Source organism: Hyposmocoma kahamanoa, unplaced genomic scaffold, assembly GCF_003589595.1.
Source record: "Hyposmocoma kahamanoa isolate Upper Pololo Valley unplaced genomic scaffold, ASM358959v1 102, whole genome shotgun sequence".
Taxonomy (NCBI): domain Eukaryota; kingdom Metazoa; phylum Arthropoda; class Insecta; order Lepidoptera; family Cosmopterigidae; genus Hyposmocoma; species Hyposmocoma kahamanoa.
Window position 1 is genome coordinate 15564762 of NW_020653337.1, and position 22564 is coordinate 15587325.

At 37.1% G+C, this 22564-nt stretch overlaps 4 protein-coding genes across 5 annotated transcripts; 2 read left to right on the plus strand and 2 right to left on the minus strand.

Annotated features, from left to right (window-relative positions):
• Positions 1 to 367: 367 nt before the first annotated feature.
• Positions 368 to 3564, plus strand: LOC113235740 (F-box only protein 42). The gene is made up of 3 exons (XM_026471627.1): positions 368 to 619; positions 1651 to 2855; positions 2949 to 3564. Exons 1-3 carry the CDS (start codon positions 475 to 477, stop codon positions 3417 to 3419), a joined length of 1821 nt encoding a protein of 606 aa, XP_026327412.1. The 5' UTR covers positions 368 to 474; the 3' UTR covers positions 3420 to 3564.
• A 119-nt stretch (positions 3565 to 3683) lies between these two features.
• On the minus strand, positions 3684 to 6722 carry LOC113235733 (pre-mRNA-splicing factor SYF1). Its single transcript, XM_026471616.1, has 2 exons — positions 6483 to 6722; positions 3684 to 6309 (listed from the first exon to the last, which is right to left on the minus strand). The coding sequence occupies exons 1-2, from the start codon at positions 6519 to 6521 to the stop codon at positions 3823 to 3825; spliced, it is 2526 nt and encodes an 841-aa protein (XP_026327401.1). The 5' UTR covers positions 6522 to 6722; the 3' UTR covers positions 3684 to 3822.
• Positions 6723 to 7456: 734 nt separating this feature from the next.
• LOC113235132 (fl(2)d-associated complex component-like) lies at positions 7457 to 14499 on the plus strand. Its single transcript, XM_026470725.1, has 9 exons — positions 7457 to 8091; positions 9895 to 11150; positions 11237 to 11415; positions 11729 to 11816; positions 11888 to 12105; positions 12179 to 12274; positions 12378 to 12495; positions 12581 to 12906; positions 14027 to 14499. Exons 1-9 carry the CDS (start codon positions 7541 to 7543, stop codon positions 14240 to 14242), a joined length of 3048 nt encoding a protein of 1015 aa, XP_026326510.1. The 5' UTR covers positions 7457 to 7540; the 3' UTR covers positions 14243 to 14499.
• Positions 14500 to 14597: 98 nt separating this feature from the next.
• Positions 14598 to 17434, minus strand: LOC113235139 (probable alpha-aspartyl dipeptidase). Of its 2 annotated transcripts, none has more exons than XM_026470737.1 (4): positions 16597 to 17434; positions 15762 to 15860; positions 15129 to 15692; positions 14598 to 14770 (listed from the first exon to the last, which is right to left on the minus strand). In XM_026470737.1, the coding sequence occupies exons 1-4, from the start codon at positions 16911 to 16913 to the stop codon at positions 14710 to 14712; spliced, it is 1041 nt and encodes a 346-aa protein (XP_026326522.1). In that variant the 5' UTR covers positions 16914 to 17434; the 3' UTR covers positions 14598 to 14709. The 2 variants fall into 2 exon arrangements, with proteins under 2 accessions (XP_026326522.1, XP_026326530.1); XM_026470745.1 differs by lacking the exon at positions 16597 to 17434 and adding an exon at positions 16227 to 16329.
• Positions 17435 to 22564: the final 5130 nt, after the last annotated feature.

Genomic DNA, 22564 nt, shown 5'->3' on the forward strand with positions numbered 1-22564 from the left:
CTGAAATATGGTTTAGAAACATCTGAAGCATATCTAACGTGTAATGCCGACACGAATCATACACCGGTCCATGTTGTCATTCTTTATTTTAGAAAATAAAAAGCTCGGTGTTAATTTTTACAATATAAATTAGCACATTATGAACGTAGCTGTGTTATTAAGACAAATATAAACTATTTTGGTTTGTGCCACTACTCTTGTAAGGGAGCGAACTGTTCTATAACACACAAACTTTCTTAATCGTAGTTGCTCTTTGCAAGTAATTCAAGAATGATGTAGCAACTTTCGACAAGTCAAATGTCATGTCAAAATCCTTGTGTCAAAATCTGCCTTTTTTTCTGGTTATACTAGTTGTATGTAGTTTTTGACGTTCAAATGAATAAATAGTGTAAATGAAATGTAATTCCTAATGGTTTAAAACGATAATTATTGTTACATTTCATTGCCATAAATTTTTAACGCTACATATTGAAAATGGAAGTAATTCATGAATCTTTACAAAGCTCAATCCATGATCTTCCCGATGAGGTGTTGGAGTTTATTATGGGATTTTTACCACCTTACAAGGATTTGCAAAATTGTATGTCCGTATGCTCGAGATGGTATTGCTGCGCTCAAAGTAAGTGCCGTTTGTGTAGTTTTTCCCCAATATTTATTGCACAAAATTTTGAAGATCTCTACAATTTCATAACAATCAAAATATTTGTCTTATAGTTTCGAAGTTTACTTTAAGAAATAAAGCTACAAAATTATTTTATGAAGTCCAATCTTGACGAATCTTAAAGAGTTATTGAGTTTTATGGAAGGTGATGATTGCAATGTCAATCTTTTTCATTTTAATGCATAACATTTTAATTTTCTTGCTTTTTTTATAATTTTGTTGTATGGTTTGTATTCCAGTGTTGTTTTGCTGGATTAGAGTTTGTTAATAATAATTACATATCTGTAAAACAGAATGACTTGGAAGCACCACTTACCTGTGTACTTACTTACTGACAGACAGTACACTGTCTAGGCTCTCGGGTTTCTCTCAGAGAAAAGTTTAAGGAGACTGGTATCATGATTGTGGCATCACAGTACATTTATTCAAATATTTTATATGCCTGTAAAAATTTACATAATTTCAATAAGATAGAAGATATCCATAATATTAACCTTAGAGCTAAGTCCAAACTCATGGTACCACGATTTCGTTTAACCAAGGTAAACAACTATTGTATGGCGAACTGTATACGTTGTTACAATTAGATTCCAGAGCATATATTAAGTTTATCATTTCCTTAGCTTAAAAACTACATTAAAAATATTTTGATCGAAAAATCATATTACAAAATTGAAGACTATGTGTTAGATAAAGATATATGGAAAGATGACACGGCTCCAGAATCCACACAAATTTGATTCAAAGTGTATTCCAAGGCATTTAAGTTTATTTGAAAATCCCTAGAGTTTCTTGCTCGTTCTTCTCAGGGAGGTCAGCGTAGTGAACAAGCAGTAGCTTAAATGTGACGATTTCAAGTGTAAATTTATTTTACCTATGGAATAAATAACATTGAATATACATAATTATATTTTTGTAAGTCAAAGTCAATGACTTACAAAAATATAATTATGTATATTCAATATTTATTACTTAACAAAATGTTTCAGATGTTCTACGAAAAACATCAATAAAATTGGTAAAGGCTGTAGGGGAATTCAATATACTTTGGAAGAATATTGTACCAACAGAAATGGTACCCACAATAACTAAAAGATTTTCTCATGCTGCCTGTGTTATTGACAATAGTATGTACATATTTGGTGGATGTACAACAAATGCTACTTCATTTAATGATTTGTGGAGGTTCGATCTCTCCAATAGACATTGGGTGAGGCCTTTAGCAACAGGAACATACCCAGTACCTAAAGCATACACATCAATGGTGCATTACAAAGACTGTTTAATAGTTTTTGGGGGGTGGACATACCCCTCTTTGTCTCAATACTATCAAAATGTCACAATGTTCAATGAGATCCACTTTTACTCCGTAGACACCAATAAGTGGATGCTGATAAATGCAACAAACACACCTCCTCCAATGGCTGGACACTCTGCTTGTGTGAAAGGTGATGAGATGGTAGTGTTTGGAGGACTAGTGATGTCAGCAGTACAGAATTATCAAATACAGTGCTCTAATGATCTGTGGGTTTTAGATATACCATCCCTTTCTTGGAGGAAACAAGCTACTACAAAACCTAGACCATCTCCGAGATATGCTCAGTCTCTTATTACTTTGGACTCTGAAAGGTTGATGCTTTTGGGCGGTGTTCAAACATTACACAATCGCTTCGTTTACAGTGATTGCTGGATACTAACTATGAAAGGACCTGTTTGGACTTGGAATGAAGTTATTGTTAAAAATAAAGAGTGGGCTTCAGCAAATATATGGTGTAACCCTGCTTGTAGGGTTGGTGACAAAGTTGTAAGCCTAAGTAGAAGTAGAAATGGATGGAATACTGCAAAACCCCTAGTTACTTCAGCAGTTCGCTTAGCAGCACTTAGTAGGCCTGAAGGAGCTCCAGTTTCTGTCAGAGTAGAACAAAGCTTACAGAGACCACTAGACAGGGACCAAAATATTAATGGTCGTAGGGGAGTTTTGCCACGGCAGCCAATAGCAAGGCAAGCTCAAATTAACAACAGCAATGAACCAGTGGCAGGCCCCAGCAATGGACAACACTTACAAGGTCCAAGAATTCCTAATGAGAATATTAGTCCAGAAAGAGATAATGCAGTTCCGGGTCCAAGTTTTGAAAGATCTGGCAGTGCTTTAGACTCTGCAAAACGAGATTCACTGAGGCGTAATAAAAATAAGGTGAAACTAATAATTTTATCTATATCTGAACTGAATTTATTAGTACTTTTTTCAACATAAGTACATTTACCTATGTTTCTGTTTTAATTTCAGAATAAGGGTATGAAGATTGTTCGACAATTGCAAGAAGCTAACAAATACAGGATGGCTGCTTTTGCTTGTGACTCTTCAACAAATAATGCGGCACCTGAAAATGATCTCATAAATCAAAGGCAAATAGCACACCTGGAAAACAGGAGAGAACCAGAACCAGATCCCATTCCCCCTCGGAGACAGCCTGCTGTAAAAAAAATTAAAAGAAACACATTAACAATGCATGTTCTAGACATATCATCAGTGTTGGATGGAAATTCCTATAACTATGTGTCATGGTTATGTCCAAGACTGGGTGAAATGAGAGGGGCACCTGAAGAGCTAGTAATGTACTCATTAGTAAAAGGCAATGGGGAATTAATTATGTTTGGAGGTGTTCATAATGATATTAGTATTTTAAATTACTCTGAGCACCAAAGTATGTATTCAAACTCACTTCATTTCATTGCCCCACCTAGAGACATAATATGAACTAATTGATAGGTATTAAAACTTAAATCTGTGCAACAGAAAAGTTAATTTCAAATTTTTAAATAATTAATAAATATCATAGAAGATTATGTAAATAATAATGTATTTTTGAGGATTTTGTATAACCATCCTAAACATCCCAGCAATACCTATCTGGCCTTGTCAAATGAATGCATCTGAATTATTTTTCATAAATATCTCAATTGTAAAAATGTATTCTGTAATTTCTGTTGTAATAAATAAATAAAGCGGCTCATGTACAGAAAATGTAAGTTAATTAAAAGTTGATTTATTACTCAGATTAGTATCATTGACTTAACAGTACTCTATGTATACTACTAAAATCTTACAGTAAGAATTCACTCATATTATTATAAGTAGGTTTTGATTTCAAAAGACCATATTATTTTTCTGGGACCAGTCCGCCAAAGACAGCAGCAGGAATTTCTTTCTTCTCAACTGGGGCAACTTCTCCTTCTTCATCTTCACTGTTCTCCGATTCTTCATCAATGTCGATCTCATCAGGATTAACCACCTTGTCTGAACTATCTTTTAGACCTTGTGTTTCTCCTCTCACAAACATGATGTTTCCTTTGCTTTGGACAGCAATTTCAGCTGCTTTAGCTTCTAACATCCTCATACCATCCTTCATTCCTGGTGCCAAGTCTGAAACTGTGCCAGCAGCTTGTGCTGCAGAGCTCAACATCTGAGCAGACATCATATTCACCTGTGTGTTGTATGTTGCTTGAACACTTCTCTTAATTCTAAGCATCTCTCGCATTGTGTCTTCATTGCCATGTCTAACTTCAAACTCTTTCCAAGTATTCCAAAATTCTGAAGTAATTCTTGGATCACACATTTGACTACAATGTCCATAAATGGCTCGGGCTCTATCAATCTCACCCAATTTGGTTTCCATCTCTGCAAAACGTATACACATTTCTCTAGATTTCTCTTCAGACAATGTTTCAATAGCTTTTTCATATATTTGTCTTGTTTTAGGTACTCCATATATTTCTGCAGCTTTCTTGATGTAGATGTTAAACATTTCAAACATCTGCTCTGGGAGAACTGCTGTAGTGGCGCGTTCGTAAACTGCCATAGCATGTCTAGCTAAACCATGTTCCTCTTCTAGTTTAGCATATAATAAGAAAATTGATTTAGCAAATTCAGGAGGGCAGTGCTCGAGACATTGTTCAAACAGATCTCTAGCTCTTTCAAGCTTAGTTCCACCATATCTTTTCAAAAATTTCGTTAGATACGTGTTCCAAATGTCATACACATTTGGCCATTTGAAAAGTGCAATGCCTTTTTCATAAGCTCTGAAAGCTTCTTCAAAGTAGTTATGTTCTTCTAGAAACAATCCATAGTTTATTATTATTTGAGGTGTTGCTATTTTCAAATCAATGATATGGTCATAAACTGCTTTGCATGATTTATAAGTGCCAAAACTCTCTTCCAAATCTGCATACATAGACCACACTTTCAGTGATTTGTATAAACGCATCTGTACTATTTCTGTGTCATCATGATATGCTACTTTTCTACTAGGCAGAACAGTAGCTCTTTGCATTAGTTTAAGGGCTTCTTCATAATTTTCGTGCCTAATTTCCATTTCAGCCCACTCGCACCAGACAGAAGCTAAGTCATCTACTTTTGCATAATTTACTTGTGTCGCTTTTTCAAAAATGAGTCTAGCATCTTCTATCTGATCATTCTTTTCATAAAACTGAGCAAAGCCAACCCACAATGTGTATAACTTTCCCACTGCTAACTTGGGATCTACTGTTTGAACAGCTTCTGTGTAAGTATCAATAATTTCATGTGGTTTTCCATCATAAAGTTTGACCCTTTTGTGCCATTCTGCAACATTATGAGGATTTTGTCTTAACAGTACTGAGTTTAGGAGGAGCAATCTTCTTTCCATTAAGTATTCAAACCTTGCCAGTCTAAGCTCTAGATCGATATCATCATCCTCAGTGGGATTTGGTTTCTTTGCAACTTCTTCCATCTTTTTGCTCAAACTGAGCTCCTCAAACTGTGCATAGGCATCAAAAACTTGGGTGAAGTCTCTAACTGTGGTAACAGTTTGAATAGCTTCTTCATAAATATCCCTTGCTCTTTCGAACAAACCACTCCTTACATAGTAATCTGCAAGAGAATTCCATAAATGTCCTAACTGATCTGTATACCTTCGCAATCCTCCTCTGATTATTGCATCTACATTGAGGGAATGAATTGAATCTGGATTCTTTGATATGAGCTCACACAGTTCATTCCACAGCTGATGGTTTGACTTTCCATGCTTTGATTGAAAATTTTCATTGTTGACAATTTGAGCTAATTTTAGTGCTGCTTCATCTAACTTGTTGATAGCAATGAGATAGTCAATATATTCTTCTGTATCTTCAGGGCAAAGTTTCAAATATCTTCTGAATACTCTCACTGCTGTTTCAGGTATGTTATGTTTTTTTAAGAAATTCAAATAGAGGGGCCAAATCCTGTGGTGTTGTGTAATTGGTAAGGCTCGTAATGCACTATCAAATGCTTTTCTAGTTGATGTAATTTTATACTGATCAGTCAAAAATGTACAATAATCCATCCATAATCTGGGCATCTTATGCATAAACACTAAGGAGCGTTCAAAGCAATTATTTACATCTTCATAGCAAGGATCAGTGATGCAGCGACCTCGAATCTGTGATCTTCTCAATTTCAGGTAATTGTACCACAATTTGAAAGATCCTGGTAACTCTTTCAAAGCTCTCTCATAAATCATATTAATTTCATGTTTGGGTGCTCCTTTCTTATGTTCTATGTATCGAAGCCAATGTTTTACAGAAAAAGGGTTTCTTAAAATTTCTTCTTCATATGGCAAATCTTCTTCGCTCTGAAAAATAAATTTAAGATGAATACTTTGTAGTAAACGTAGCAAAGACCATTTGAAAGTTAATTCATAGTAACTTTTTAAGATTAGGTTATAACCCAGGACAGATTTGAACTACAACTAAAAGTTGTATGAACGTTGTATTACAAATATAATTCTATTCTATCAGTACTTACGAAGAATATTTCGATTTCTTTGCCGTCTAACATTGGCATCTTGACGTCTGATGGTTAATATTTTCTATTATCTTTAGGGAATGCATATAACCGTATTACGAAGCAACAAATTATAATAAGGTTAATATTTTTATTCACCGAATAAAAATACTTATGGTTTTCAACTTGTGTGCATAGTTTTTTTTCTTAATGAATGGCTTGTGAGACTACAAGGTCTCAATTCTGCCAGTGCAGTGTCCGTTTTCTAGTTTCATAAACGTTATGGAGGTTGTGTTAGAATTTTGTTCGGTGACTCAGAGGGAGAATCGAAGAGATTTTTGCACAAATGTGCATAATTTATTGAAAACTCAACAGCATAATCGCTTGACATCACAGTCCAGGTCTTATCTGTGGTCCAGGTCATAGTCTAAGGAAGGACCACACACACTGTGATGTGACTATGTGCGTCTAAAACTGCCCATTAACTACTTGCATAGCAGTCCGCTGCGCAGGCACGAGACTGCTCATAGAAGTCCACTGCGCAAGCACGAGACTGCTCACAAACTATCCTGCGTAAGGCTCTCACACATCTCTCGTATAAAGTCACGTAGCACCCATTGCAGGATGGCTTCATGATGGCTTGCACGCTGCGACTTTCTTTTATTTTTTTTCCATCGTGCTGCGACTACATTCTTAATAAAATTCTGAATTACACAGTGGACGACAAGGCGGACTGCAATGCAGGATAATAAATACCCTTGAGTTTCCCTTTATGTTTGACGTATTTATTCCATTTCAGTGAATATTTTACATACAGGAATGTAAATTACTGAATAATAAACTTAAATTAAGCATTTAATATTCACCTATAAATCGCCGTTTTGATCCCTTACAATAAAAAAAAAAAACAATAATGTATCCGATTTTCAATAACTTTTTACAATTAGAAAAAAAGCTAAAATAAATTCCATTCCACTAAATTTGAAAATGGCGGCCGAAAGGTTCCGTGCGTGGCGCCGGCGAAAATGTGTTTTTAGTTGGATTTAGTTGAGAAGTGAGACCAATGTTTTTCTTTTATAATGTCAAAACAAGGAAAAAGAAAAATTACTGTCGAATTACCGAAATCAAAGGACCTTGCAAACAGACCTAGTGTTTTTGAGCGTCTCGGAACCAAGAAAGCTAGTGCTAAAAAAACAACTGAACATTGTAGGCAATGGGCACAACACGGAAATTGCGCCTACGGTAAAAGCTGTAAATTCGCGTCAACTCATACACTTATTAGTCCTTCTAAACAGCGGGCAGCGAACAAAGATAGTGAACAAAAACGTTCTGTGAAGGACGATACCAAGAATCGTCTGCATTCGACTGTGGTAGTGAGACGTAGTCCCGACGGCGAAATTGATAACTGGGACCAAAATGATTTGGAATACGCGGATACGGATGTTCTTGAAAAAAGAAGGCTGCAGTTGCAGCGTGAATTAGAGTTGCAATTGAAAATGGACTCTGGTAAAGATATGCGGAAAGATAAAAAGAAAGCAGTGTCGAGTTCCTCGTCTTCGAGGAGCTCCAGCTCTTCTAGTGTCTCTTCGTCTTCCTCAGATGGAAGTTCATCGTCGTCTTCTTCCGGCAGGTAAGTTATGTAATCTATGTAAAGTATCCTGAGCAATAAAGATTTGCCATTACTCCAGTTCTTTACTTTGGGCTGTCTGGATTCACCTGCTCGCTCTAGTGGTATTTATGTATGAATAATAATCATCTCCATAATATTAATATAATAATCTGTTGTAAAATCTTATATATATAACATAAAATGCATGCTGCTTATCCATGCTGTTCTGGTAGATATAAAAAGCACTATGAATATCAATAGACACAAGTTACATTAAAGAAAATTCTGTGAGTGCTTGTTGGATTATATTCAATTCTTATTCAAATTGATTACTTACTTCGTCCAATTGTTGCTTATGTCAAATTTTAGTCACCAAATAATAGGCCAAATTTGACAATTCCTTGCAATTCTGTAGCAATTCCTCTTATTTCCCAAGAAAGCAAGGATTTCATAAATTTTCAGTTATTCGGCTGGCAATAAGTTAGAAGTTGTCAATATCAACAACAAACAATCTCAAATAAAGTTCATAAGTTTTTGTAATTTTTTTTTAAATATTTTTTCTGGGAAATCGAAGTGACTTGGTGAAATTCGGCGACTAATCGCTTCCATCACTTCATTTAAAAAAAATAGCTCAAGGACATAACTGTTTTCAGAATGTTTCGGGGTAACTCAAAATTGCATTTTAGTTTGGAATTCGTGCGAAAACACCACTTCAAATATGTTTTCTCATATTATATAATCTATCAATAAAATTTACGTATTTTCTAAAACTCAATTCTGTTCATAATTGTTTGATTATTGTTTCATTGATCGCATTCAAAGTTACATACTATCACCTTCTTTAGCTGTCAAATTTGGCCTCTTGACTATAGTGGCTAAATGTCTACAGTTATTTTAATTTTGATTTTCGTTTTGTACATAGCATGTAACATATATTATTATTTGAATTTTGGTGTTCCATATTATGACGGGCCATGACAGAATAACAGTGAGGGCCATGTAATCAGCATAGTTCTTAGAGGCTGAGTCAAGGACCCTTTTGAGATGCTTTTATTATTTTTTTATTATTTTGTATGCTTCTTTTTTATTTTTATTTTAATTGAATTTATTTTCTTTTATTTTGTTGTTTTGTTTGAATTTTATGCATGTCAAATAAAGTTTTTTTTTAATAGTCCTTAAATAAGTGAATTTTTGGTGGGCTCCACTAATATTATTCTAAAAATAGTATCTTTACTGACTAAATTAATCATGTTTTATCTAAAGCCAACAATGTGAATCTAGAAGTTGATTTAGCTTGCTGAGAGATGACAGTCTAATATACTATTCAGCCTAGGGTGGCATTTGCTAGGGTGGGGCTGCAGCACAACATACCTAACTATACCTACTAGTTAGTTCTTAAGAATTATGAAGTTATAAAACCTATCATATTTAAATGTAAAACTCTAAACTACTAGACATCTTTAATGCTGTTTTATCTATATAAGTTCTATGTGCATTTGAAATTAATCTTCAAGTTACAATAGTCAACCAATGTGGAACAAAACAGTGTTCATACTTTTAGCCTATAAATAACGCGCACACTCACTCATAGTTTCCCACTAGGGAAACCCTATATCGCGGGTGCCATAGACACACACATAGACAACCACAAATTACACCCAAACTCATAGGAGAAATCAATGTAGGAAATAAGCCTGGGAATCGAACCTGGAACCTCTGCGTGTCAGCCAGCATTAATAACCATTCGGCCATGGAGGCCAGATCCTAAGATTTATTTGGACAATGTATGAATAGAAAAATACGGCAATTTATTATTTTTTATAGGGAAGCTAGGCGAAAGACAAAGAAAGGAAAGTTAAAAAGGAATTCTAGCTCTTCCTCTGATGGAGATGTGCCAACTAAGAAAAAATTTCTTAAAAGTGATTCTTTAAAAAGAGATAAGACTGATACAAAAAAATCAGGTATAAAAAAAGAAGAAAAGGTTTTGAAAAAGCATGATTCAAATAAAAAGAAAGCTCTCACAAAGGCAGCAATTGGAAAAAAGTCTTTATCACCTGGAAAAAAATCCGGTGGCACACCTCCAATCACATCTAAAACACTGGGGAAAGGAGTTTCAAAACATGGAAAATCTCCACAAAGGAGGGATAGGAATAGAAGTGTTTCTCCTCATTCTTCTAGAGAAAAGGAAAGAGACCGCAAGGAGAGGGACAAAGATAGGGAAAAAGATCGCGAGAAAGAAAGAGATCGTCCTCGGGGTCGTAGTAGATCACCAAAAAAAGGTCGATCTAGGTCTCCACGTCGTCACGGTTCACATTCGAAAGATGCTACTAGACGGAAAGACAGTTCAGAAAGAAGTAGACCTGTATCTCCTAAAAAGCAAACTAGGAGGGATCTAAGTGTAGAACGGCATAGAAAAAAGTCATCTAGTAGAGACAGGGGTCGAGATCATAAAGATCGGTCGTTAGAAAGAAGAAAAGAGAAACATGAGGATAAGGATCGTCACGAAAGGAAAGATAGGGGGCGCGATAGGAAAGATGGCAAAAGAGACGATAGCAAACGAAGGGGCCGTGATCGAGGTTTAGGAGGTCGAGGTGGAGCTGACAAAGGGCTCGAAAAACCCAATAAGCCAATGGAAAGATTGCTGCCTAGGCCAGAAGAACGATTAGCTGCTCTTGCAGCTATTTCCAACAGAGCTTTAGAAACTGATAAGAATTCAAATACGTCTAAAGATAGACAAGATACACATTCTGAAAGAGGGGGGCGTAAACAAGATAGACTTGAAAGAGACAGGTCTAGTAAGAGGGATAGAATGGACAGCATGGAGAGAGATCAAGGTGATTATGAAATGGGTATGGATCGCCAATATGACCGTGACCATGGAATGGATCACTATGACAGAGGAGGTGACCGTTATGAAGATGGTCCCAGAGACGATGATCGATCTCCTGGCTATGGAGTATCTGGAAGAGATAGGCATTATGATTCTGGGTATGATATGCCTGGGCCAGCGAGAGGGTATCCTGACGATGATGAGAGAATATATGGTGATCATATGGGTGATCACCGTGGTGTTGATATGGGTATGTTTAATTGCGTTGTGATTTAGCTTATGTGTATAGATGTGTTGCTCGCTCTCTGATTTTAAATTACATCTATTTATTGCAAGGTTACGACGATCGACGTCCTCACCGTGATCGTTCATGGGAAGGGCGTTCAGGCTCGATGGATCGTGAGCGTGGATATATTCATCCACATAAGGATTGGGATAATGACGATTACCGACCAGGAGGTGGCGGCGGCGGTGATTGGGGTAGAGATCGACATTGGGGAATGCATGAACCTCAGGTAATTTTATATCGCCTATATAAAAATATCATAGTAGTTATTGTTTCATTGTAACAAATCTTTCAAATTACATTTCCTTTAGGTGAGTCTGTACTATCAAGCTGTCTACCTGAATGAACCTATTGACTATCGTACAAGAAACAACCAAAATTCCTGTTTTATCCTATCCCATATTTTCCTTGGCTGTCCTTATCCTCATTTTGGTATGTTTTCACTATTCTATATTGGTTGTTATGTAATTGTTCTTCAAATTGTTTTCTTCAAATAAGAAAATGCAATTTAGAAAACAAATAGTACTTTTTATTTTTTTAAGATGAACGAGTGGGGTGACAAAGATCCTGATATGGAGGGTTGGCATCACAGAGGTCATATGCCAGGGCCTCACCGTGGTCGTATGCATGGTACGTTTTCGTATTAGCTATATGTGTCATATTCGCTATATTTCATTATCAAGGTTATATCAAATTTATAGATGATTATGGTCGTGGAATGAGAATGGATATGGGTCGAGGCGATAAACGGCGAGGACCTAGAAATGACCCCGAACCAAGTGCGAAAGAAACACCGCCGCCCGTGCAGGTGACCCCAGCTGCTCCCCCACGACAAGAACCCGAAGTAGATGACAAACCTATTCCTGATGACCTCAGTGAAATCAGCGATGACCCCGATGACATATTAAATAGAGAAGATGTAAGTTGGTCGAAATTTTAATAACAGTGAATGCTATATTTAAAAGTCTATAAAATATTGTTTGTTGCTATAGATGATAGATCAGAATATGGATGAAGACAGTCAAAGTGCTTTGCCTCTTGAGGAAAATGTTTTGAAGCCTGATGGATCGGAAAAAGAGTCAACACAGGTACGAGTTTTGCTTATAAAACTTAATAGTGTATAAGGAATACATTAAATTATTATGCCAACCTAACTTAACCTAATCCTAATTTTTCAATTTATTTATATAGGATACTGGTGGTGCTGGTGAAGAAAAGGAGTCGCATGATGTCAAAGATGATGAGGATGTCACACATCTTGATTTTGAAGAAATCTCAGATGGGGAACTTGAAGAGGAGAGAACTAGAGGTGAGATCCAATCGTCAGTTTGTTTTTTATAAACTCTGTACAATAAAATGTTGATTCATACTCAAATAATGTTTTATATTTTCAGCAGGTTTAGGCGACGCTCTTGGTGTGGATTGGGCGAGTCTCGTGGCTGATGTACGTCGACGCGAGCAAACCGCCCCAGTCGGCGGCGCGCGTGATCGTTGGCGACCTGAGCGAGTTCTTGTGCGCCTGGGGCTTTCGGTGCACATGGCTGGCAAAGCTACTGTACAAGATGTATTACATCAGAATGCCGCGATTCTGAAAGAAGATAATAGTAAAGAAAAATCGGAGAGTCAAACTATAGAGCAAAATGGAAAACACGAAGAAGAGAAACCAAAGGTGGAACCTGCATCTCATGTTGACACATTGCATCCTGTCGCTGCTATACAGGTAGTTTGATTACAAATTCAATTATAAATTGTGCTATGAAGCTGTAAGAACACAGCCCAAGTTCCATACAGTCCGCTAAAAAAAGTTAACGACCATCTATCGCAGATACAGAGTTTCATATTTGCATTACCATATAATTTCTTAATATACAGGATTTATATTTTTTTTTACTAGAGAAAGTTGATTTAAGCAACATTTTCTTGATGTTACGGTAATAATGAACATTAATATGTTGCTTTGTAGTACAGAGTGCTAAATATTATTCGAAGACAAGTATAGATGAGTCCACATCAAAAGTAATACATAGATTAACTACGACAGACAAATGAGATAAAAATGGTGCAAAAAGTTACGATTTTTTAAAAATACTTTAAAAACTTGAATGCGTTATTTAGCATTTCTTTTTGAATGGGGCACAATTCAGATTTTAACATTTAATTTGCAGTCTACACTGCAAATTAAATGTTGTCTTCTTGAATTTTCTGACAACTTTGAAGTTGAGATTCAAGTTGTAAGTTAAGATTTACATATATAACATAATAGCTTATCAGTGTCACAGTTAAGTACATATGTACGTTTTTTAAATTATAAAATAAGTGCGCACTACTTTACTTCCATCTCACGTGATGGAAAGTGACGATGGACGACGGAGTTACACATTTAATTCATTTGGCCAAAAGGTCCAATTATACCGTTCAGGGAACAACACTATAAAAATTTTGGAAGCGAAATGCTTTGTGTAAATCCTTGGAATATCCACAACATAGGAGTGAAACCTGTCTGGGGCCCACGATTATAGAAAGGGGAACGCGGAATTAATTCGTGCAAATGTAACTTTCGTTCACAATTATTGCAAGTTGAAGAAATTATGGCTAGTATAAACGAGGTTTAAAATAAAATATCAAAATGTAAGTCGTGTCATGGTCAAAAACAAATATTTAAAATGTCTTCCATGTTTTTACGTATTTTTAAAAATGCATATTTTTATTCTTTACTTTTTTACTTAACAAATTTTTGTTATTGTGTAACATATATTACTATATACGTAGATGGATATAAATTTTCAACTGGCAAAAAAAAGAATTGTATATTTTTTTGTATCATTAATTTTGTTTTGCAGGTCGCGTCACAAAAACGAAAACGGCAGCGAGCTGTTCTTTTTGGGTCTGGCTGTGAAATAACACGGGGATTAAGTGCAAGACGAGATTTGGCTCTGCGTCGCTATTTATGCCACTTACCAGTAGCAGAACGAACTGGCCAATCACGTGTGACGCCACAGCCTTCTCTATTCCATGCCGCTCGCGCTCTTCTAATGCAAGCACCAGTCACAGGCTGACGCTAGTCCTTATCCAAATTCTGTGAAGACCAGCATGTCTTTCTGTGCGTAAATAATATTGTTCTGGACTGTAACAATGACAAGCAAGTGAAACAGTGCGAACGAAACTTACCTGAAGTAACACTAATTCGGGTTGTATCAACAAGTGATTTGACACAGTGGTAGTGGAAAAATTTCTTGATGTTGCTGGTTTGGTGTGATGGTTGGAACATTTCAAATAAATGACATGTTTAAAAGTTTAACCATTTAATTAAAACCACTTATTTCATATTTAAAAATATTTTATTAGAGTAACAATATGTATATGAAAATAATAATCTACATACCCAAATATATTACAACTAACATTATTTTTATTATGTAAGTATCATGTGGAAAAATATAGTTATAAGCTAAATTGATTTGTTTAAAAATAACCTGTGTAGTTTATATATAATGCATAATTATAGTTAACACCCAGTTGCCCTTTATTCATTTAGCAGGAAAGATACATCGGTACCAACAGGAACTTCAGTTTTAGTTTTATCCCTGTAAGTTAAAATGTGTAGGTATCAGTATTATAAAGACTAACTTTCTATATCTCAGCAGTCTTGGTGCGTTTGCATTAGGTAAGCATTACTTACATCAGGTTGCATTTTTAGTAGTACCAATTTAAAAAGTACTGAATATTAGGACTAGTCCTTGATAATTTGGAAGACACTTATTGTTCAGGGAAGAGACTACAATATTTCGCACAACAAATGAAATATGGCCGAAAAAATTAGTTATAAACGAGAATATAAATTCAAATCACATTTTGTCAATTCCATCATTTTTGACAGACGGCAGACAGTATTTCAGTTTAATGTGCAATTTGATTATAAAAAATATTTATATTTTGACTTACTTATTAAAGATAACAGCACCAGCTACACCTGTGATTTTAAGTGTGTTTCCATTAACATTCAAAATTGCTCCTTCCTTCAAACCCAACACTGGTGCAGCATGGGGCATGTCAAGGTACTCTATAATTCTCTGGTCTCTAGTTTCACCTTTGTGTGTCACACTTTCCACTATGTCAATATAATGTGGATTTATATTAAAGGGCACTATTCCAATTGCCTCAAAAGATGGAGGATATATTATAGGCATGTCATTAGTTGTGTGTATACTCTTTGTGGCCACATTCGTGCCTGCACTGCTGCCTATGTACAATAAATGCCCCTCGAATACCCTTGACTTGATTAGATTTACTAAATTGGCCTCATATAACCTTTTTAAAAGCATAAATGTGTTGCCTCCACCCACAAATATTGCTTTTGATGACATTACAGCATTGGCAGGGTCTGGATAAGTATGGAGACCAGTGACTTTGTAGCCCCAAGGGTCAATAACCGACTTGATCTTGTGAGTATATCCGTTGAAATCATTCTGAGCGTAGGGCACGAAAATAATTTCATTCACAGCATTCCTGCAATTAAAAATTAAACATAGACACCGAGTTCTTTAAAGAAATAGAAATTAACGGAATGTTACTTACTTTTTAAGGAACAAACAAATTTCTTCCTTAGCAAATTCTAGGAGTGAATATCCATGACAATTGGACGAAGAAAGAAGGAGGGCCTGGCGGCAAGACATCCTGGCGAATAGAGAAAAGTTTTATGTACAGTAGGTGTATGATATGCTCGATGAATCTTTGATACAAGCCGCATTTATCAAGTGACGATTGTTATTACTAAGTACTCTTATCAGAAAAATATATTTAACGATTTGGGTAGATTCTATTGTAAATAGATAGCTAAGTATGAAGTTTTCAATTTTGCTATGAATTAGCGTTCCACTTATTACAAATCCTTGTTGATTACGCTCACAAACTAATAAGAGATACTACGTATATTACGCTCTTTGTTTTTAACCATTCTTTTCAAGTTTAGCCATCTCTTTTTAACCTTGTCGAAGTTATTTAAAATCAAAGAAAACCAATGAAAGAACTGAAAAAACTTGCGTTTTTTATCAGCTGCTTATCTTGCTTGATTGTGGTGTTATGCACGGACTTGTATATTAAACTGGATCGCGCGCTAAGTTAATAAAACGAGCCGAGTGAGAGGCTTGAATGTAGTAATGCGTGCCTTTCTAATATTTCAGCCAGCCCTATTGTTTGTAACTTTTTAATTTTTACAGAAAATGTTGCCGCTTATCATGTTGTCAGTCTGCTATTGTGCTTCGTACATAGTAGATGTGATATCGTTTTGCTCTTTTTCTTGACTTGGCTGTGATTCTGGACTGTTTTTTCCGATTTGTGACTACTGTGCTTGTTAACCGGACTTTGATTTGTACTTGTGCTACGGAAGTGTTGAAGATGACGTCGTACACACCTGAGGAATATGCTTATATGCTTCTTTGTTACGGATACTGCGATTGTGTGTCTGCGCAAGCTCGCAACGAATACATAGCTCGATTCCCCGGTCGTCGAGTGCCGGATGTGGCTGTTTTTGACAGAGTTTATCGGAGACTTCGAGAAACTGGCTCTATTTTGAGACGAAATACAGACATGGGCAGACCACGAATTAATGACGACGAAGAACAGGACAATGAGATAGTGCAACGCTTTCGAGCGGATCCGACTACTTCCACTAATATTGTTGCCCGTGATCTGGGACTTTCGCAATTGAGAGTGTGGTTTACAGTGCATACTGCTGGCCTATACCCGTACCATTACACGCCGGTACACACTATTGAAGAAGGAGACCCCGCGAGAAGGTTGGACTTCTGCAGATTTATGCTAAATGCTGACGTAGAAGACCCAGATTTTCTAAGAAATATCTTGTGGATAGATGAATCCAAATTTGATAAAGATGGCATAACTAATTATCACAACGCGCATTACTGGGCCCCAAAAGAACTTAGGAATCCCAATAAGAAAAGAGTGAAGGGTTCCCAACGAAGATTCAGCGTGAATGTGTGGATGGGTATTATCTCCAATCATTTGATTGGTCCTTACTTTCTCCCGAACAATCTAAATGGGGAAAGTTACGAAAATTTTTTGAGAGGAGACTTGAGTGATTTGCTGGATGATCTGCCACTCAACTTGATCAGGGACATGTGGTTCCAACATGATGGCTGCCCTGCCCATTTCAGGAGAAGTGTCAGAGACTGGCTGGACACAAATTATCCAAACAAATGGATAGGACGAGGTTGCCATGGCCAGCAAGAAGTCCGGACCTAACCCCCATGGATTTTCATGTGTGGGGGCGCATGAAAAGTCTTGTCTACAGCGAGTCAAATCCAGTTTCGTCTGTGGAAGAGTTAAAAGAAAGGATTGTGGATGCAGCAAATCAAATGAGGACAACATTGACCACTGGAGTAGTGAAGACTGGTCTCCGTAGAAGAATGCGACAATGTATTAGAAACAGAGGCGGCCATGTTGAACATGAACTGTAGAATAACAAAAAGTTGTGTGAAAACCTGATTTAATAAATACTTTGCATGCTTACCTATTGTTTTGTTATACTTTTTAGGGCTAAGTATTAATTTTCTCCTCCACTATCGCCTATGAAACTAAGTTTTTTCAATGCATTTAAATAAAACCCTAGATTGTTATACCTTGTTAGATAGCTGATGAAACGTAGATATTTTATAACTTATCTGCCGATCAACTGCCATAATATTTTTTTTAGATATCCCTTAGAGAAAAATAAACTTTCAAATTTTTTTTTTAATTTCTTAACTTTCTCTTTTCTACTACGGCGTATTGAATTAACTTATTCACTATTTTAATGATTGAGGTCCTAAAGCATCTTATCACACATGTAAAAATGCAATAATTATAATAATAAGACACACAAAATAAACAAAATTAAATTTAGTAGCCTAAAAATCGGCAATTTTGAATAAAAAAAATAAAAGTCAAATATTTCGAAAAGGGTTAAGTTTAGGGTAGGGTGTTTCATAGTAAAATAAGTCAGAAATGATGAGTACTCCACGCCCTTAACGGATCTAGCACGACTTTTCCTGTAACCCTGTATATAGTATATATATATATATATATATATTATATATATATATATATAATATATACATATGACAGACATACACACCTACATGAACTTTATATACATAAATACAAACATAAGCAGAATATATATATTATAATCTAAACAAATTACTACTTTATAATATATGTTACCTATTAGCTATCAAACGCGTTCGACAGGTAGTGCTCTTTTATTTTATATTTGAAAGATGCCACCGATGATGGACTGTCACGAATGCCAGCAGGCAGTTTATTCCACATACGAGTTGCACTTACCGTGAAAGAGTTGTGGAAGAATTTCGAGTTGGATTGGGGATTCGACGCGCGACGCTCGACTGCTGCCAAGCGTCGACGCGCGACCTCATGTTTGCATAACACAAATTTGTACTTTAATAATGGGAAAATAGAGATGAATGTGCTATAGGCCAAAAACATGACGTGTCGCGACAACACTGGTCATGTCAATTGTCAGAATCAAAATACTCCTTAGATTATGGAACTCCTTTACTTTTTTCCATCCTTTAAGGGCGCTCCTTCACCGAGAACATTCGCCTGTAATGTAACATTCAAGACTCATTTGCGAGCATTACATTACAAACTACCTACTTCACGGGCGAGCATCGCCTATAACACCCAAGAATGGATTAGGCTGCGATGCAAGGCGTGCGTGCAAGTGCCTCTGAGAGCCCGCAACTGCCTGCGAGTGCCCGTGAGACCCCGCGAGTGCCTTTGAGTGCCTACTAAAAATTTTAGGGCTCAAAGGCATTAAAAGGGACTCAAAGGCACCCGCAGGCACTAAAAGGCACTTAAGATTCTCAAAAGCACTAAAAGGCTAAGTACTAAGAGTCACTCAAGACCCTTAAAGGCACTAAAATTAACTTAAAAAACACTCAAAGGCACTAAAATACTCGTGGGTATTAGCGGGCACGCAAACGCATCAAAGGCACTCGCGGGCACTAAAATGCACTCAAGACACAAAAGGCACTAAAAAGTACTAAAAGGTACGAAAAGGTACGGAAATGCACTAAATACTGAAAGACACTCAAATGCACTAAAATACTCGCGGGCACTAAAACGCGCTCGAAGGCACTCAACGTCACTCAAAGGCACTTGCCGGCACTAAAAGGTACTCAAGACCCTCAATGGCACTCAAACGCACTAAATGGCACTAAAAGGCACTTAAACGCACTCAAAGGCAATCAAAGGCACTCAAAGCTACTCAAAGGAACTCAAAGACACTCAAAGGCACTCGCGGGCACTCAAAGGCACTCCCGGGCGCACAAAGACTTGAAAATATTTCCACTATTACTGGTGGACTGCGACTCCACCTTACAATCTGAATAGATTGTTACATTAGTACAGGCCTACAGGCGAATGCTCCCAGTGAAGGAGGCTACCGAATGTTACAAGTGTTGCGCAGTGAATGTTCGGCTCACCTCCCTCACCGCCTGTAATGTTCGCTTTTGAACGTTACATTACAAAAGCATGTTCGCGGTGAAGGAGCGCCCTAAGAAATACTCAAGCAAAATAAGTCGTGCGTGGTCATTGCGTGGTACTGAAACGTTCCTTTTTATAAAATAAGTAACAGTTAACTGTAAAATAGATGTGTGTCGATCATGTTCGATCGAATCAAAATGATTCGAACAGCACCTGTGACCCGATAACCCGGTTACTAGCTTCTAAATGACCCAATCATTTTAGAGTTTCATGGGTCATGCGCGTAATATTCGACTTTACCATTATAATTTTAGAGATTATTCAACAATTCACGATATTACTGTTGTCTCGTTCATTCTCACGTTGATGGGAGACTCACGCCACGGTTCACCTTCTCACTCTTCGTTTGGGTCGAACATTTATTCGATAGACCATTCGTTCGATGGAACCTTCGTTCGATCTCAGATCGAAAGGAATCTACTGCTGTCTGCCTCACAATACGGTTTCCGGCCTGGAATCTCCACTAATAATGCTGTATTAGATCTTACTAATACAATTATTTCTAAACTTGATGACAAGCAAAAGGCGATTGCTGTCTTCCTCGACCTAGCCAAGGCTTTCGACACTATCTCGATTCCTTTACTCATCAAAAAACTTGAAAGGCTTGGTATTCGAGGTCTACAGCTGGATCTTTTTGCTAGTTATCTCACTGGTAGACGGCAGTATGTGAGGATTGGGGATTGGACCAGCACTGAACTACCGATCACGTTCGGCGTGCCCCAGGGAAGTATAATCGGCCCCACCCTGTTCTTAGCCTATATCAACGACCTCTGTAATATGCAGCTAAACAACAGTCCATCTTCACGTATGCCGACGACACCGCCTTAATCTTCTATGGCGATTCCTGGGAGTCCGCATTTGACTATGCGCAAGTGGGTTTCAATTCTGTTTTCAAATGGCTTTCTCACAACCTCCTCACCCTCAACGTGGAAAAAACCATGTATCTCACGTTTTCTCTTACAAGTCGTGGTATACCATCCTCCTCTGCATTCTCGATAACTGCACACTCGTGTCCATCCTTTTCACATGATTCCTGCTCCTGTCCGTCCCTAGTCCGTACTCACTGTTTGAAGTATCTGGGTGTCCAGCTGGATAGCACACTTTCCTTTCGCTATCATATTGACGGTCTGACCCAGAGGTTACGTAAATTGATTTTCATTTTTAAACGTCTTCGCCACGTTGCAGATGTGAAAGTTGTAAGACTAGTGTATTTAGCCCTCTGCCAGTCCCTCACGTCCTACTGCATCTCTGCATGGGGTGGCTCCGCCAAGTCGCATCTTCTTAAGCTGGAACGCACTCAACGCGCGATACTAAAGGTAGGCTGGTGTCTCCCCTACAGATTCCCGACCACTGACCTTTTTAAAACCTGTAAGGTCCTATCAGTACGACAGCTTTTTGTTCTACAAATAGCTTTGACCACGCACGCTCTTATCCCCTATGACCCTAATAAACTGTACTCCGTACGTCGTAAACGTACTGTTTGTCCCTCAGTAAGTGTTTCCACTAGCTTAGCTCAACGTCATTTTTATTTTCTAGGTGGATATGTATATAATAAATTAAACAAAATCCTTAATATTCACCCATTGTGCAGAGCGGGATGTAAAAAAGTTATTACTTATTGGCTGACCACTCTCGACTACGAGTCGACTGAATACATACTTACTTTACTGAAATAGGTAGCATTCACACACGCACACACGCACACACGCACACACTCACACACAAACACTCACACACTCACACACTCACAGACTCACTCACTCACACACTCACACACTCACACACTCACACACTCTCACACTCTCACACTCTCACACTCACACACTCACACACTCTCACTCACACTCACACTCACACACACACTAACACACACACACACACACACACACAAATGTACGCATGCACGCACGCACGCACGCACGCACTCACGCACACACGCACACACCCACATACGCGCACATGTACACACACACATTTTTGCATTAGATAGCCTATGCTTTATTTTGTAATTTTATTTGTATTTTGTATTAAGTTTATGTCACGTTTTCTTACACTAAGAGGGAGTGAGCCTGGTGATCTGTAACACAGCTATCCAACCTAGTACAGACTCCAGCTCTCACTAAGGCACTTGATATTTGTTATTTTTATCCTTTGTAATTAATAATTGTATTTTTAATGTACTCATACACTGTAACTACAACCTTATTGAGAGAAAATAAAGCATATATTGTATTGAGTAGAGTTCTAGATTACGACCCTGAAAGTCTAGTTGAGAAGTTAGTTATAAAATAAAGTCGTACGTTCCAGTCTGGTTCTTTGCAACGTTCCGAAAATCTGGTCCAAAGAGTTACCGGTTCTCCAATACAAATTATTTACTTTTATGGTTAGATTTTTTTTTATTACAAACTGCACACTGGAGTACGAATACTTTCCTTTCCATAATTAAAGCATACTATTTCGTGTGGTTGTTTACAATTCGTAAGAATATGGGAAACGTTGGTTTGTTTGCAAAAACAAATATACGCGATTTACAATCGCGAAAACCTAAGAACTCGAAGAATATGGGAATTAGTGGAATATCTAAGACATATTTTTTTTTCCAAATATTAGAGATACAAAAGCTCTAATGTATATTTTATGCACAATATACTCCATAGGTAAACTCTGCTGAGCGCTATAACAAAACCATCATGGCAGCTGTCTCCACGTTCACAGACGAGGGTCACAGTCACAGATTTTTTATTTTTTTTTTATTTTTTTTTATTATATTCGGAAAACTTACAGCTAGGTAACAATAATAAAAGCTTAAATAT

What these genes read in the sequence shown, in the direction of transcription:
- LOC113235740 (XM_026471627.1), top strand. Translation starts at nt 475, where the DNA reads ATGGAAGTAATTCATGAATCTTTACAAAGCTCAATCCATGATCTTCCC. An exon ending in ATGGTATTGCTGCGCTCAAA is followed by an intron (nt 620 to 1,650) that starts GTAAGTGCCGTT and finishes AAAATGTTTCAG; the next exon opens with ATGTTCTACGAAAAACATCA. An exon ending in TGAGGCGTAATAAAAATAAG is followed by an intron (nt 2,856 to 2,948) that starts GTGAAACTAATA and finishes TTTTAATTTCAG; the next exon opens with AATAAGGGTATGAAGATTGT.
- LOC113235733 (XM_026471616.1), bottom strand. Translation starts at nt 6,521, where the DNA reads ATGCCAATGTTAGACGGCAAAGAAATCGAAATATTCTTC. An exon ending in AAGAAATCGAAATATTCTTC is followed by an intron (nt 6,310 to 6,482) that starts GTAAGTACTGAT and finishes TTTATTTTTCAG; the next exon opens with AGCGAAGAAGATTTGCCATA.
- LOC113235132 (XM_026470725.1), top strand. Translation starts at nt 7,541, where the DNA reads ATGTCAAAACAAGGAAAAAGAAAAATTACTGTCGAATTACCGAAATCA. An exon ending in GGGGAATGCATGAACCTCAG is followed by an intron (nt 11,416 to 11,728) that starts GTAATTTTATAT and finishes TATTTTTTTAAG; the next exon opens with ATGAACGAGTGGGGTGACAA. An exon ending in ACATATTAAATAGAGAAGAT is followed by an intron (nt 12,106 to 12,178) that starts GTAAGTTGGTCG and finishes TTGTTGCTATAG; the next exon opens with ATGATAGATCAGAATATGGA.
- LOC113235139 (XM_026470737.1), bottom strand. Translation starts at nt 16,913, where the DNA reads ATGCACTGTAAACCACACTCTCAATTGCGAAAGTCCCAGATCACGGGC. An exon ending in ATTTGTTTGTTCCTTAAAAA is followed by an intron (nt 15,693 to 15,761) that starts GTAAGTAACATT and finishes TTTTAATTGCAG; the next exon opens with GAATGCTGTGAATGAAATTA. An exon ending in GGTGCTGTTATCTTTAATAA is followed by an intron (nt 14,771 to 15,128) that starts GTAAGTCAAAAT and finishes TTTAACTTACAG; the next exon opens with GGATAAAACTAAAACTGAAG.